Consider the following 16050-nt stretch of genomic DNA (forward strand, 5'->3'; position numbering starts at 1 on the left):
ACAATCCCCCACCGCCACTCCTCCCCGGATTACCCTTGAACAACCATCAGCATTCAATTTCACCACCGACTAATGCGTACCTTCCCAACAAACCTCCCATATGATAATCTTGCTCCGCAACCTAGCTATTATATCAAAAAAACCAATCCGTGAGTTATCAAGCAGTGATATCTCCCGAAACCGAAGATAGAACCATTCTCTCAGCTCCAAAAAAATCCGATCACAAACATGCATTACCGAGTCTAGCTTACCATCGAATATCCACAAATTCCGCATCTTCCATAAATTCCAGCAGATTAAGGATGGCATCGTGCGGAGAATAAAACCAAGGTAATTATTAAGAGTAGGTTTAACCCACCAGCTCATCACCTTATGTCTAACCGTGAAAGCCGCACTAAACCCGCCAATAAGACCATCAAAGCAACTCCAAACCTGCTTAGCCACCTCCCCCATACAGAAGACGTGGTTAATAGTTTCTGGGGACGGGTTCAGATTACAACAAAAGCACCTAGAGAGGTCCAGAACCCCAAACCTGTGTAACATATCCATCAATGGCAATCTACCATACAGCAACCTCAACATAAAGAAGGAAATTTTTGAGGGCAAAACCCGTTGCCACAAAGAAGTAAACAGGCGGGAAACAGTACCTCCTTTGCGCACTATCTGATATGCCGACGAAATAGTAAACGCACCTGAATTGGTGGGGGCCCAAATCATGCCATCCGCTTGTGCCATGGTAGGGGGAGCCACTCCCATCACCTGCTGTACCCAGCCCGCCGGTAGCACCCTATTTAAGCGCTGCAGATCCCACCTACCTTCCACGACAAAGTCTGCAACCGAGCACTTCTGAAAGGATTCCACCTGCCTACATAGTGGCCCTGTCCCCACCCAATTGTCATGCCAAAAGCTAGCAGATCCGTACCCAGTGACCATCGTATATGCTTCTGTGCTATCACTTGAGCATTCATCATCATCTTCCAAGTGTGTGATTGCCCTGAGGAGAAATCTGAATAACACGGATGCACATCTGGGCAATACTTCAAGTGCATGAAGTCAGCCCATAATGATCGTCGCTGCCTAAAATTTCACCATAATTTCAACGAAAAGGCATCAAATACATTCTGCAAAGACCGAACACCCACACCTCCCTCCTCAATAGGCTTATATAACTGAATCCATTTAATCCAATGAAACCGTGGACCGAAATCAGAAGAACCTCATAAAAAATTGGCTAAAATTTGCTCCAATTTGTCAAATATCCCTCTCGGAGGATTGGAGACAGCAAAAATGTGGATCGGCATGGGCGCCAGCACCTGCCGACAACAGTCGTTCCTTCCATGATAAGACCCTACTTGCCAATGAAGTACAAATCGCAGCAAAATAGCTCTTTTTTCGTCTACCCGAGTATAGTGGGCACCTTAAATACGTAATCGGGAAGGCCTGGGAATGAAACCCCGTGACCTGTGCCATAAATCGCTTCCTCAAATCCGACAATGTAGCATGGGTAGGAAACCACTTTTATGATGGTTCATCTTCTGTCCCAATATCAACGTATAGTCCTCCAACACCTTCATAACCAGCTGAAGCGATCTTTTCATGGCATTCAAGAGGATAATGATATCGTCTGCATAAGCTAGGTGCGTGACAATCGGGCAACCCTGCGGGACTCGAAAAGGCACAAACCCCTGCCGCCCACTCAAGGAATTCAGATGACGGGAAAGCACCTCAGCACACAAAACAAAAAGGCCTGGTGAAATCGGATCCCCTTGACGAATCCCACGACTAGACTTAAAGAAACCTTGGGGCGACCCATTGACAATAATTGAGAACCAAACATTCAAGATCAGCCTCCAAACCATATCAATCCAAGCTTCAAAAAATCCAAACCACCTCAGCACCTGAATCAAGAATGGCCATGAAACCCTATCATAGGCCTTAGCCATGTCGAGCTTTAAGACAACATTACCCCCTCTACCAGCCTTCCTAATATCAGCTATAAACTCCTGAACTAACAGAACATTATCAAAAATCTGCCTACCCTTCACAAAACTGCTTTGCTGGGGTGATATGATGCCAGGCAACACCTTGGCCAATCTAATCGCTAAAATTTTGGAGATCACTTTATTGAGAAAATTGCATAGGCTAATCGGTTTGAATTGACTAAAATCTTGAGAGGAACTAACCTTGGGAATAAGAGCTACCCATGTTGCCGTGATACTCCTGGGCAGTTCCTGCCCACAAAAGAAGCTCACCACCGCCTCACATACGTCCCCCGTCACCACCTCCCATGCAAAGGTAAAAATCCTCCCAGTGAAGCCATCTGGTCCCGCTGCACTCTCCCCATCCATCCCAAACACCACTTCTCTTACCTCCTCCATCTTCGGAACCTTCACTAACTCCGTATTCTGTGTGTGAAAAAACTATGTGAGCAAGCACGTTCAGTGTATCCCCGGAACCTGACGAAGTCTCCGCCGAGAATAAAGTTTTAAACTATTCAACCGCCTCCGCTGCAATCCGATCATCATCTACCATCCAATCCCCAGTTGCACCTTTGATCCGATAAATGACCGCCTTCGCCCTACGTTCCGCAACGATAAAGTGGAAATATTTTGAATTTTTATCCCCCTCCTGAATCCAATTAATCCTCGCTTTTTGCCTCCAATATCCTTCCTCTACCATTAGAGAATTCCTCAGAACCGCCTGCGCTTCTTGAAGTGCAATTAAATTCGACTCCGAAGGATCATTATCAAAAAAACCCTCCAGCCTTAGCACCTCTCCCTCTGCCTTCCTCACCCGCGCAAAAATATCTCCAAACACGTCCCCAGACCACAGTTGCACTTGCTGTTTTACTTCCCGCAATTTGGCAGTCAATCTCTGCAAGGGAGGGTCCAAAAATGATCCACCCTAACATCGTCGAATAATATCCAATTACTCCGGTTTAGACGTCCACACATCTAGGAATCGAAAGGATCTCGGCTTATTATCGAGCCTAGACAGTGCCGACAATAGTAAGGGAGCGTGATCCGAGGGATCTCACCCCAAATGTTGCACCGCAAAATTATACTCTAAACCCAACGCATGCTGATTGTACAACATCCTGTCTAACCTCTTCCAGATATGCGCGCTTCCCCCTCTATTATTACACCATGTGAACTTTGTCCCCGAAAACCCAGCATCCTGTATTCTAGCCAAAGCCATGAAACAGATAAAATCCAAACCCTCCCCAGGCGAAAAGGTAAACCACGTCGCTTCTCCTCACAGACAATGACATTAAAATTCCCAATCAGAAACCATGGTGTATTGCCCGGGTTATCGAGCAATAGAGCAGACCAAAGCGATCTTCTCTCCTGCTCATTACACTTTGCATGCACAAACGAAAAGACCATGGGACCAGATACCATTTGCGATTGTATTTTAAGCAATAAATGTTGACCCGACTCACCCAGGGGGGCACATACAAGGGAGTTTTGATAGAACACCCATATAGAACCCTCACTATTGGCAATGCATTTATCCATCCTCAACTTTAGTCGTATCCAGTGAATCTCTCCCACAGACAACTTAGGTTCACATATAGCAACTAACTGAACTGACGACTCAGCAATTAAACTTTTTAATCTACGAAAATTTGGGGCACGCAAGATACCTTGAATATTTCAAAATAAAAAATTAACCATAAGAGAGTGCAGCAAAAGAGTTATTGGCCAGTTTTGCTTTAGAGCGTAAAGAACGATCAGTAGGATGTGGGACACGCGTACCTCTACGCTTGGAAATCATCTTACCACCCTCATCTCCGTGCACCTTCTCCTGGACTTGCTGTATGATAGGATCCAAGTTAAAGATATCCACCACCAGAGATCCAATGTCCCGTGGCACAGCTCCAACTTCACCCCGTGGAGACAAATTACCAGCACATAGTTCTGCTGCAACCACCTCCTCCTCCCCCACCGCTGCACCCAGCTCCTCTGCGCAAAGGTCATCACACTCCACCCCACCTATCTCAGAACTTGCGATGGACCTCGATGAGAGGTTTCCCGCTACCACTAGGATCTCAACCTGCTCCTCCTCATGACTCTCATCAGCTTCACCATTTACCCTAGCCTCCAGCTGCCCAGCAATATCCTCCCCTTTTGCGTACAAAACAGGTTGAAAAGTGCCGTGGGCAGCACCCATCACCTGCACGTTATTACCCAGCAACGACAATCCCCCAGCAGCAGCAACAGAGTCTGCCATTGCTGAATCTATCATTGGCCAGCTTGATGAAGACATGTCTTGAATCCAGTAAACCCACGGAAACAGCCTCCCTCAAATCCAACGTAAGGAAGAACTTACGCACCTCGTCCATTTTTGGTTTGCCTCTGGAAAATGTCATGAAGTCAAGAAGGCGTGTGGAACAAAGAAGGGAAGGCGTGGGTTGATCAGGAGAAGCATTGAGAAGGCGCGGTCAGGAACCACGCCCTGGCTGGGTTCATGCAATCTCTGCTGCAGCTTGGAAACAGACTAACGGAAAGATACCTTTGGCCACGTGTGGCTAGGCCATTCGCTGTTGAGATAATTAGTTAGATAGTTAGTAGTATAAAACTGATAGGATCATGCTTTATTAGAGTACTTTTGAGAATTAGATCATTGCGATTGTAATCAGAGGGAATTTCCTCTTTCTTCTTTTCTTTAAAGCTTCCTTCATTCTGTTTCACCTTCTACCTTTTCCCGCCATTACTATTTCTGTATTTTTTGAATCAAGTGGTTACTTAATGCAATAAAGAGCTCGATTGAATTACGTGAGACTGCAATTTCCTTTGAGTTCATCTCTGCAAATTATACCAATCCATTTCCTGCGACCAATTCTGGTTCTGTACCACAACAGTGGTATCAGAGCTTGATTGCGAGCCATAGGGATGACAAAAAATCAGGATGAGACACTGAGGAGAGACGTAGTGGAGTTAGGGAGTGTGGTCAGGACCTTTACCAACAAGAGCGAGGGAATGGAACAAGCAATCAGAACAATGGAGATCAGACAGGATTCCACTGAAAAACTGCTGAAAGGACTGGACCAAAAATATGAAGGCATGATGAATATGATGGCGCAGTTGATGGCTAAGGTCAGTGATCGAGGGAAAGAACTGGAGGGAGGTAGCAGCTCCAGGGAAGGAACTCGTCCTGATGAGTCCAAGATGGAATCTCAGAGGGAAGCCTTTGGGAAAAAAGAGACCAGGGCCAATAACAGGTTGCCTAAAATGGATCTACCAATCTTCGATGGTGATAATCCAAGGGAGTGGATCAGGAAGGCTAACAAATACTTCAAAATACATGGAATAGAAGAGGAAATGAAAACTGAGGTGGCTGAGCTTTATTTCAGAGACAGGGCAGACATCTGGTTCCATGGAGTCTTCCATGGAAGGGAGGCTATTCCCTGGCTGGAGTTATCCACTGCTCTGAGTGTTAGATTTGGAGAAGGGAGTCCAGAGGAGGCTATTGAGGAATTCAACAAGCTGGTGCAATCTGGATCTGTGGCTGAGTACCTCGAAAAATTTGAGTTGCTCAAAGCTCTGGTAATGCCATCCTTACCTCATTTGTCTGATTCTTACTATAAGGCATGTTTTATGAGTGGACTGAAGGAGGAAATAGTTAACATGGTGAAAATGTCTAGACCTGAAACTTTGGCTGCTGCAATAGAAATGGCAAAACTACAGGAAAAGAACCTCAAAGCTATCCAAAAAATGCAAAAACCAGTCACAACTAACCTCAGTAACTAGAAAAACCATAACAGGACATTTCCCCATCACAAATGGAACCTAAACAGCTCCAAGTCCCCAAACAAACCCCATGACCAGAGTGCATCTAACCAGAACCAGTTTAAGAAAATATCCCCTACTGAATTCAACCTGAGGAGAGAGAAAGGCCTATGCTATAAATGTGCTGAACCTTATACCTTAGGCCATGTCTGCAAACAGTCTCATGTGCATTTCTTATTGGCTGAAGAAATTGAAACTGCAGAGGGGAACAAAGGACAGGAAGAGGAAATATACTGTGACTGTGTTAATGGAGACCTGTCTGATGAACACATAGAGGTGTCTATCCATGCTTTGGCTGGGGAATTAGGACACAAAACTATCAAACTAGGAGGAGTGGTGAAGGGTAGACAGATTACTGCCTTAGTAGATAGTGGCAGTACTCATTGCTTCCTGGATGAGCAGGTGGCCAAGGAGCTGAAGCTAGGGACACAGGGCCCTACATTGGTGGTAAATGTAGCTAATGGGGAGAGAGTAGACTCAAGGAGCTTAGATAAACCACTGCAATGGGTGATGCAGGGCCATAACTTTCAGCACTCTTTTAACACCTTGAAGCTGGGGGGCTGTGACATGATATTAGGAGTGGATTGGCTGGCCAAGCATAGCCCCATAGAATTCAACTTCAGGGAACTCAACATGAGGATCTGTAAGGGCAGACAAGAAGTGGTGCTGTTTGGGAAGAGCACCAACACTGAGTTGAATATGATTAAAGGGAACAGGATGGAGAAATGGTTGAAGAGGCAGTCATATGGGGTGATAGCTCAATTAGTAGCAATAAAGGAGGAGGAGAGTATGGATCAGTCATCTACTGAGATCAGCCAGGTGATAGAACAGTATGGGGATGTTTTTGCAGAACCTAAGGGGATGCCCCCATCTAGGAGTCATGACCATCAGATTGTATTAAAAGAAGGTGCCAGGCCTTTCCAAGTAAGGCCATACAGATGTCCGTATGTACAAAAGACAGAGATTGAGAAACTGGTAAAAGAGATGTTAGAAATGGGAATCATACAACCTAGTAGCAGCCCATTTGCCTCTCCAGTGCTGCTGGTAAAGAAGAAGGATGGGACTTGGAGGTTTTGTGTAGATTACAGGCAGTTGAATGAGCTGACATTGAAGAACAAGTTCCCTATGCCTCTGATTGAGGAGCTGATAGATGAACTGCATGGAGCTAGGTATTTCACCAAGATTGATCTGAGAGCAGGTTACTTCCAAATCAGAGTTAGGGTGGAAGACATCCCAAAAACAGCATTCAGAACTCACCAGGGACTTTATGAGTTCAAGGTCATGCCATTTGGCTTGACCAATGCTCCTGCAACTTTCCAGAGCCTGATGAACCAGGTCTTCCAGGAGCAAATGAGGAAACATGTTCTGGTATTCTTCGATGACATCCTAGTCTACAGTCCCACCATGGAGTTGCACATCAAACATGTTACTGAAATACTGGAAATACTGAGACAGCATCAACTATATGCTAAGATGAGTAAGTGCTCCTTTGCACAGACACAAGTAGAATATCTGGGACACATCATAACAGCAGAGGGAGTCCAAGCTGATCCTATGAAGGTGGAGTGTATGGAAAAATGGCCCAGGCCAAGGAATGTCAAGCAACTGAGGGGATTCTTGGGATTAACAGGGTACTACAGAAGGTTTGTCAAGGGGTATGGAGCCATAGCCAAACCTTTGACAAACCTGCTGAAGAAGGACAACTTCCTGTGGGGAGAGGACTCAGAGGAAGCTTTTCAAAACCTGAAAAGAGCCATGTGCAGCACTCCTGTACTGGCTGTACCTGACTTCACCCAACCATTTGTGATTGAAACTGATGCCTGCCACCAAGGCATGGGGGCTGTACTAATGCAAAACAGGAGGCCCATTTCTTACCTCAGCCAGGCATTGGGGCAGAAGAACATGGGATTATCCATATATGAAAAGGAACTGCTAGCCTTGGTGACTGCTGTGACCAAATGGAGACACTACTTAGAGGGTCATCATTTCATCATACACACAGACCATCAGAGTCTAAAATATCTGCTAGAGCAAAGGATCACAACACCTTTACAACAGAAGTGGCTTACCAAATTGTTGGGACTGAGTTACGAAATTCATTATAAGAAGGGGAAGGACAACATTGCAGCTGATGCTCTTTCCAGGCAAGTGAGGGACAGCACAGGGGAATGTAAAACCATCTCCAGTGCAGTGCCTACCTGGATCAGTGAAGTGCTCGAAAGTTACAAGGAGGATGTGTGGGCTCAGGAAACCATCTCCCAGGTCTTACTGACCCCTACTCAGGTACCAGATTACTCATACCATGATGGGGTTCTTAGATACAAAAAGAGATTGGTAATAGGGGAACAAGGAGATATCAGGAAGAAACTTATCACTGCCCTACACGACTCCCAAATGGGAGGCCATTCAGGCATTCAGGCTAGCTACATGAGGGCCAAACAACTATTCTACTGGCCAGGTATGTACAAGGAAATCAGGAATTTCATTTTGGAGTGTGATACATGTAAGAAGTGTAAAGATGAGCATGTGGCTTATCCTGGATTACTGCAACCTCTCCCAATTCCCCAACACTCATGGAGCCATGTCACTATGGACTTCATTGAGGGGCTACCTAAATCAGAAGGAAGGGACACTATAATGGTAGTAGTGGACAGATTTACCAAGTATGCCCACTTCATCAGTATAGCTCACCCTTTTGATGCCCCAAAAATAGCCAGGCTTTTCCTTGATTATGTCAGTAAGTTGCATGGGATTCCACAAAGTATGCTGTCTGACAGGGATAGGATATTTGTCAGCCAGTTCTGGGGGGAGCTTTTCACTATGTTGGGAGCTAAACTAGACTACAGCACAGCCTACCATCCTCAGACTGATGGCCAAACAGAGAGGGTGAACCAGGTACTGGAGATGTACCTCAGGTGTCTGACTCATCTAGAACCTAGGAGGTGGAACCAATGGCTATCTTTGGCAGAATGGTGGTACAATACCACCCACCACACTGCAATCCAGATGACCCCATTCGAGGCATTGTATGGGATCTCTCCTCCCCAACTGGCTCTGGGGCCTTACCTACAGCCCAGGGTGGCTACAGTTAGTGACTATGTCAAAGAAAGACAACAGATTGACCTCATGCTGAAACAGAACTTGAAATCAGCTCAGGAGAGGATGAAGAAGTATGCAGACGAGAGGAGGAGCGAGAGAGAGTTCAGTGAAGGGGATTGGGTGTATTTGAGGCTTCAACCATATAGGCAGAGCTCAGTAGTTCTAAGGGGAAACACCAAGCTCTCAGCCAAGTACTTTGGCCCCTACAGAATGGAGAAGAAAATTGGGAGTGTTGCTTACAGGCTACAACTTCCTGCCACATCAAAGGTACATCCTGTTTTCCATGTTTCTCTGCTCAAGAGGAAGGTGGGAGACAAGGTCACTCCTACCCTCCAGCTACCTGAAACAGATGAGAAGGGGCATTGGAAGGTTGAACCAGTGGCAGTACTTGATAGAAGAATGGTCAAAAGGGGGAATGTTGCGGCAGTACAGTGGCTGATCCACTGGTGGGGAACCGACCCTGCAGAAGCTACTTGGGAGGAGGTTGAGGAGATTAGGAAACAATTTCCCAGGTTTCAATCTTGAGGACAAGATTGGTATCCAAGGGGGGAGTATTGTCATGAAGTCAAGAAGGCGTGTGGAACAAAGAAGGGAAGGCGTGAGTTGATCAGGAGAAGCATGGAGAAGGCGCGGTCAGGAACCACGCTCTGGCTGGGTTCATGCAATCTCTGCTGCAGCTTGGAAACAGACTAACGGAAAGATTCCTTTGGCCACGTGTGGCTCGACCATTCGCTTTTGGGATAATTAGTTAGATAGTTAGTAGTATAAAACTGATAGGATCATGCTTTATTAGGACACTTTTTGAGAATTAGATCATTGCGATTGTAATCAGAGGGAATTTCCTCTTTCTTCTTTTCTTTAAAGCTTCCTTCATTCTGTTTCACCTTCTACCTTTTCCCGCCATTACTGTTTCTGTATTTTTGAATCAAGTGGTTACTTAATGCAATAAAGAGCTCGATTGAATTACGTGAGACTGCAATTTCCTTTGAGTTCATTTCTGCAAAATTATACCAATCCATTTCCTGCGACCAATTCTGGTTCTGTACCACAACAGAAAACAGGGGTAAATACAAAAACCGGGAAGGAAACCCACAGTAGAAAGCCACTCCTAAGAAAATCTGAATAGCAAGAAGAAAGACATTAGATGCAGCAGAACTGAGTCCCTAAACTGATTATTCCAGAAAAAAGCACAAAGAGATTTTAAAGCCTGTGTTTTCCCAAAAAAATTCTGAGATTGGATTTGAGGGGAAAGTGTTGGAAAGGCAAATTTTGATAAAAAGTGGATACAGACTAAAGACTACAAAAGCTGAATCTTCAACACTAACCAGGCTAGTAGCGGTGAGAAAAATCAGCCTTGAAAGTGCATTTCGCTGCCAAAATTGAGGAAAACCCTTTTAGATTGAGGCTTTTTCTCGTCCAAGCCGAACTCCTTGATGTAAGATCATTCAGATTCCCTTTTTCCAACATCTGCTGAGACTTTTACTTTCTCGACCTTGAGAGGTTTACTCTCTTTTCCACACAGCCAACTAGAAACAGATATTTGTCTATTAGTTCTGTGAGCAAATGCCCAAGTTTTGGCCTAAAGAGACAAATTTTGGCAACTGGAAAAAATTCGGCTCAAACAAAAGTTGTGTTTAAAGCTGTCTTTAATGCATTCAGTGCAATTCTTCTCTTTTGGTCACATTAATTCTTTCTAAGAGGTCATCGAAAAGGTTTACTGACAATTAACAGGATCAAAACCACTTAAGAACTGTACTGTGAAAGCAAACCTAGACTGAAAATGATAACTTCAAGACCTTAATTTATGAAGTAATGATTCAAGAGTAAAATAATCATGATTTTTTAAGAGGTGATAGAAGAAGTCTCAAAAAGCACAGAATCCAGAAAAATTGGTAACAAAGAAAGTATACAAAGCCTAACACATAAAAAGTCATAACAAAAGAATAGATTTACTCGGTAGTAATTAGAATAACATGCCAAAGTTTTACCTGAAAGAACCGTGGTGATCAAAAGTCCAAGTCTGACCGATCAACAATGACCTTCAGCTCATTCCCCATGTCAAGTTGTTCCTGCTGGAGCTGTCTCACAGACTCCACAAGAGAGCTTGTGCAAAATTGCACCTCAATCATCTCCAGAGTAGAACTGTCACCGAAACCAGAGGGGACCTCCTTGAGCTCCCTGCAACTTCGTAAAATTAGGTGTACAAGCTGCGGCAGGTGGTCACTACAGGCATTCCATTCAGCAATGTTTAGGCTGTCGAGCTTCAAAAATTTCAGTTTAAGGAACTCTCCTTCTTTCATCTCCCACACTTTCCCCTCAAAAGCTTTAGAGAGTAATTTAAGAACCTCAAGGTTTGGTAATCTCCCAATCTCCGAAATACAATCCCATGGCAGGCGAAACTTTGACACAGTTAACTTCCTGAGATTCAATGGGAAGTCAAAGTTACATGAAAGAGCAATCCTGCCTGAGTACAGTACATTGAGGGACTCAAGCTCTGTTAGAAAATTCAGTATTGGAAACTGATTACACTTTCCTGTATCATCAGGTAATTCAGAAAATAGACATCTCATTTTCCGAAGTTTGAGCAACCTCCTCATGATATTCTCTGCACCTTTATCACAAAAGAGATATGGAGAGGAAAGACTGACCAGATTAAGTATTGGGGTAAAAACAGTGCTTTCACCATCTTCCAAGGTGATGACAGCATAATTCTTGATATGGAGATGTCTCAACTTTTCCATGCTCCAAATAGCATAAGGTAGTGATACTTTACCTTTCAATCCCTTCACAAGCAAGGTTTCAAGATTGCGGAGATAGTTTATTGATGCTGGAATACTATCTATATCGCCACAAAGAGCTAAAAATCTCAGACCAACCAATACTAGGACTCCTGTGGGGAAAGAATTTCCCATATTGATGCATTCCAAATCCAGCACTCTAAGAAGTTTAAAGTTGTCAAAAATGAAGGAGATGTCATAGGGACATCTTGGATACATATCACTGGTGGCAGAGTACAGCAGAGTGCGGACAAATGGCCCAGAAGGTCTTGACATGGTGAAATGATTTCTCTTGGAACAAATAGACAGCCGACGTGTTTGGTATTTGATGGAGTTTTTGGGGTAAATGTAATTGGGATCAACGCCATAGTCTATATCCTCATGAGAAGAATCAAAAAGTTCATCATACCCATTTTGGAACTGCAGAAGGTTCTCTTCTTCAGACTTTCGGATGCATAATGTACGCAACATGTCATGGACACGACATGTTTTCATTCCTCCGCGTGATCTTCTTTTGGAAGGCATTACTAGGCTTCTTCCAATCAGATTCCTCAAGTAACCCTCCGCAATATCTTCCATGCTTTCTACCCCTGAATCTGTTATAAATCCTTCTGCTCTCCATAACCATGCCAACTTCCTAACTGGAATGTCTTTGTCCTCCAAAAACACTGCAATATAAAGAAAGCAAGGTTTCAAATAGTTGGGTAGATACCTGTAGCTGAGCTCTAAAATGTCCATGCACCTCGTTTCAGGATCATCGGCAATCTGTGAGCATATGCTTTCTGAAACTTGTTTCCACCTGTCAGGTATCATGTCAGTCTTTTCAAGGAGACCAGCTATTGCAACAACTGCAAGAGGGAGTCCTTTACAACTTTCAGCAATTTGCTTTCCAACTACCATCAGTTCACTGGGGCACTCTTTTGTGTCGAACAACTTCTTTTGTAACAGCTCCCAACTTTCGTCATCAGATAGTAGCCGAAGAGGATGAGGAGTACTATCTACTTGAACTTTTGCAGCCACATCAGAGTGACGGGTCGTGATCAGTATTCTGCTTCCATTGTTGTCATTCGGGAATGGTCTTTTGAAATCATACCATGCCTCAATGCTCCAGATATCGTCCATCACAACGACATACCTATTTCTTTTCAAGCATTGATACAACTTCATCTCTAGATCTTCATCAGTCATTTCGAGCACGTCATCTGTGAGTTCCACAATGTCGCCTAAAATTTGAAGAAGCAATTCTCTCTTCTGATATGTTTGGGAGATACAACACCATGCTCGAACGTGGAAGTGACAGGTAACTGAAGGATCGTTGTACACCCTCCTGGCTAAAGTTGTCTTGCCGAGTCCAGCCATCCCAACAACTGAGAAAACACCTAGTTTTCCTGATCCTGCTATAAGTCTATCAATGACCAGTTTTTTTTCATCAGCAAGATCAATAACAACTTCATCAATGTTGGGAATTTCTGCTTGTGATGATACCATTGTTGAATCGGTGGGAACATTATGAATCTTGATGCCATGTGCATTCTTACAAGTTTTTCTTGCCTGAAGCTTAATAAGTTTGAGATCTTCCACGAGATCAGAAAGCCATAATGGATGATACCATCTCAAAGAATCTCCAGCCACAAATGAATCAATGAGATATTCTGCCTCGAGTGTTACTTGTACAATGCTCGAAGCAACACTCTTCAAATCCTGATGCTTATCATACTGCTCTTCAATGTTCGTGAGGAATGATCTCAAGAACTTTATCTCTCTGTGAACGACATGAAATTTATGTTTCACGGAAAGAACAGAGCCGGCTTTAGACTTGAGCTGCTCCAAGAGATCTACTAAAAAGAAATCAATGCTGCCAAGTCCTTCCATCTTGGGAAAATTAGATCTTAATGACCGTCTGTGAGGTAGGTAAATTTCTTTGATCTCTGCATTGACAACCTTCATCTTGTCAACTAACTCAGGAAGCAAATGACTGAATTTCCTCATTGTTTCTTCCGTAATTTCATTTTCAAGAAGAGAGTAATAGAAACAAGCTGCTTCCCTTGCTACTGACTCTACTTGTGTCAAGATCGATTTCTCATTCTCCTCTAGCGGACCCATCAAATAAGTTCTGCTGACTACCAGCCAATGACCAAGGCTGTTAATTTGGCGCTTCACATTGTCTGTCAGACTTGGGTGTCTACTAAGAAGCTCTTCAAAAAGTACCTCTGTCTTCAAAAGTTTAATCTTCTCTAGCAACTTAAGTAACTCATCTGTGAACTTGTCTTCAGTGATGGACTTGGCAAGAAATGATCGATAAACAGAGCCAGCCTCCCCAGCCACAGGTCTGATATGCAACCAAATCAACTTAGGAACTTTAGTTTTCGCCACAGGTGCATTTCTCTGGTAATCTCGAAAATACTTCAGTTCATTGTGGAAAGAATCAATTTGACGCTCAAGGAACTTTAAACTGCCTCTTTGGTTTAGCAGTTGGATCAGGAAGACCTCTACCCTTAGAAGCTCCATCTTTTCTACCAATCTAAAAAATGCAGGATCGGTGTCCCATGTTTCGTCTCTATCATGAACTGAATAACCGAAAGATCCAAGCTCTATAATGGTTGCTTTAATCTCCATTAAAGTCAACTTCACATCATCCCCCCTGTAGAGATCTGACACATAAATGGAGCGGGCAAAGAATACCAGATCTTTGAGCCTTTCCCCGAAGGTTTGAAGTCGAGAACACTCCTTAGGAATGAGAAAACCAACAAATTTTCTTGCCAGATACACATATGCATATGGCTCAGAGTGGCATGAGCAATGATCGCTGGTTAATTTGATACACAGCTCCGTAACTTGTGGAGTATTTGGCTTGAACGCCTTTAGCAGATCAGAAAGCATGATGATCATCTCCTGTTTCTTGTCTTCATGCATTCGATGAATCCAGCACAAATAAGAAAAATGCGCTGTGCGGACAAGTGCACCTCCAAAATGAGTCCGAAGTTTTATTTGTAGATTAGGACAAGAATATCTCATCTTTTCAACATAAGTACCGAGACACTCTAGCATAACATACATGGTACCAAATTGTGGGCAGATATGGCTGAGCAAGTCAATTTGGCGCCAAACAATAATTCGTAGACAGTTAAAGAAGTTATACCAGTTGTCATAATTGCTTAAAAAATCGTGGGATTTCAATGAGTAGTTAGATGCAACATACTCATAAGCTGCTTCCACTTGTGGGCTCGAACACATATGCTTCAGTTCTAACTTAGAAACTGCAACTACAATAACCTCTTCTCGAGCAGCAATTCTTACATCATTCATTGCCTTCTTAAATGCAACTTCAAGATCCCGAACTACAGACCCCAACCCCTGACCAGCACCACGCTGCTTATCAGCATCATCCCAATTCGCCACCAACATCCGAAACATTCTCATCAGCCCTGCTTCAATTTCAAGGATGCGAATTTGATCTGCAGCATCTCTATCCCTATCATAATAACGCTGTTCCAATTCGTACAACTCCTCCCATAGAGAATCAAAAACATTTCGATTCACACTCTGAACAGCTTTTTGGATCGTGCTCTTAACAAGTTTTCCAAAGAACTCCATGGAAAAAGATCCTGAAATACAAGTACAAATGGTATTCTAAACTTCTTGTTTTAGTTTTGAAGAATGAAAATGAACGGCAAACAGAGGAGCTTTGCTGAGAAATGGAATGCTTGAATGAGTCGTTGATTGAGAACTTTTTTTTTTTGGGTTAGTGGATTACCAAAAGCATATACATTCGTACATCTACATCAACGTCTGCATTATTAAATTACAAATGGTTGTAGCGGTAGATGAAAAATAACAATTGTCTGACAACTGTAACCAGTTTGTTCATACATTTTCCTGGCTTTTGTGCAACTAGCGACGGAATTATATGCAAATAATAGGGTTCGGAGTTCATGCCTGAAACAGGAGCACGGAAATGGTCAAAACCTATCGGTAGGGATCAATTAGTAAGTATGGATAAACCTTATCTTAGTTTGTGTATCTTGATATCTCAAATTTATGTTTATTGAGACGCACCACCAACTTTCATCTCCTAGGAATGATGTTGTGTCGTAGTATTTAAACCCACATAGTGGCCTGCAAAACCATCAACTATCATGGTTAACCTGGTTAATCAATTCATGCAACTTTACGCAAATTTTACTACAAATAATCTTGCGCAATGTACTGTGAGAGTGAGACATTAACGGATGTTTATCGGACACTTCTTAAAGCCACTTCCGATACTACAGCTCACTCTGGAGCCTCATTGCCCAACCTCAACTCTCAATATCTGCACACGTATTATGATTTGAAGAGTGAGCTCTGACTCAACGGGCGTCATAAGACGCATTGAAGTTACG

At 43.5% G+C, this 16050-nt stretch overlaps 1 protein-coding gene across 1 annotated transcript; it reads right to left on the reverse strand.

Moving 5' to 3' along the window:
- Positions 1 to 10897: 10897 nt before the first annotated feature.
- Positions 10898 to 15262, reverse strand: LOC113755201 (putative late blight resistance protein homolog R1A-4). The gene has a single exon (XM_027299255.1). It carries the CDS (start codon positions 15260 to 15262, stop codon positions 10898 to 10900), a length of 4365 nt encoding a protein of 1454 aa, XP_027155056.1.
- Positions 15263 to 16050: the final 788 nt, after the last annotated feature.

This window comes from Coffea eugenioides, unplaced genomic scaffold (assembly GCF_003713205.1).
Source record: "Coffea eugenioides isolate CCC68of unplaced genomic scaffold, Ceug_1.0 ScVebR1_129;HRSCAF=551, whole genome shotgun sequence".
NCBI classification, from domain to species: Eukaryota; Viridiplantae; Streptophyta; class Magnoliopsida; order Gentianales; family Rubiaceae; genus Coffea; species Coffea eugenioides.

Coding starts and splice junctions, on each gene's coding strand:
- LOC113755201 (XM_027299255.1), bottom strand. CDS start 15,262: ATGGAGTTCTTTGGAAAACTTGTTAAGAGCACGATCCAAAAAGCTGTT.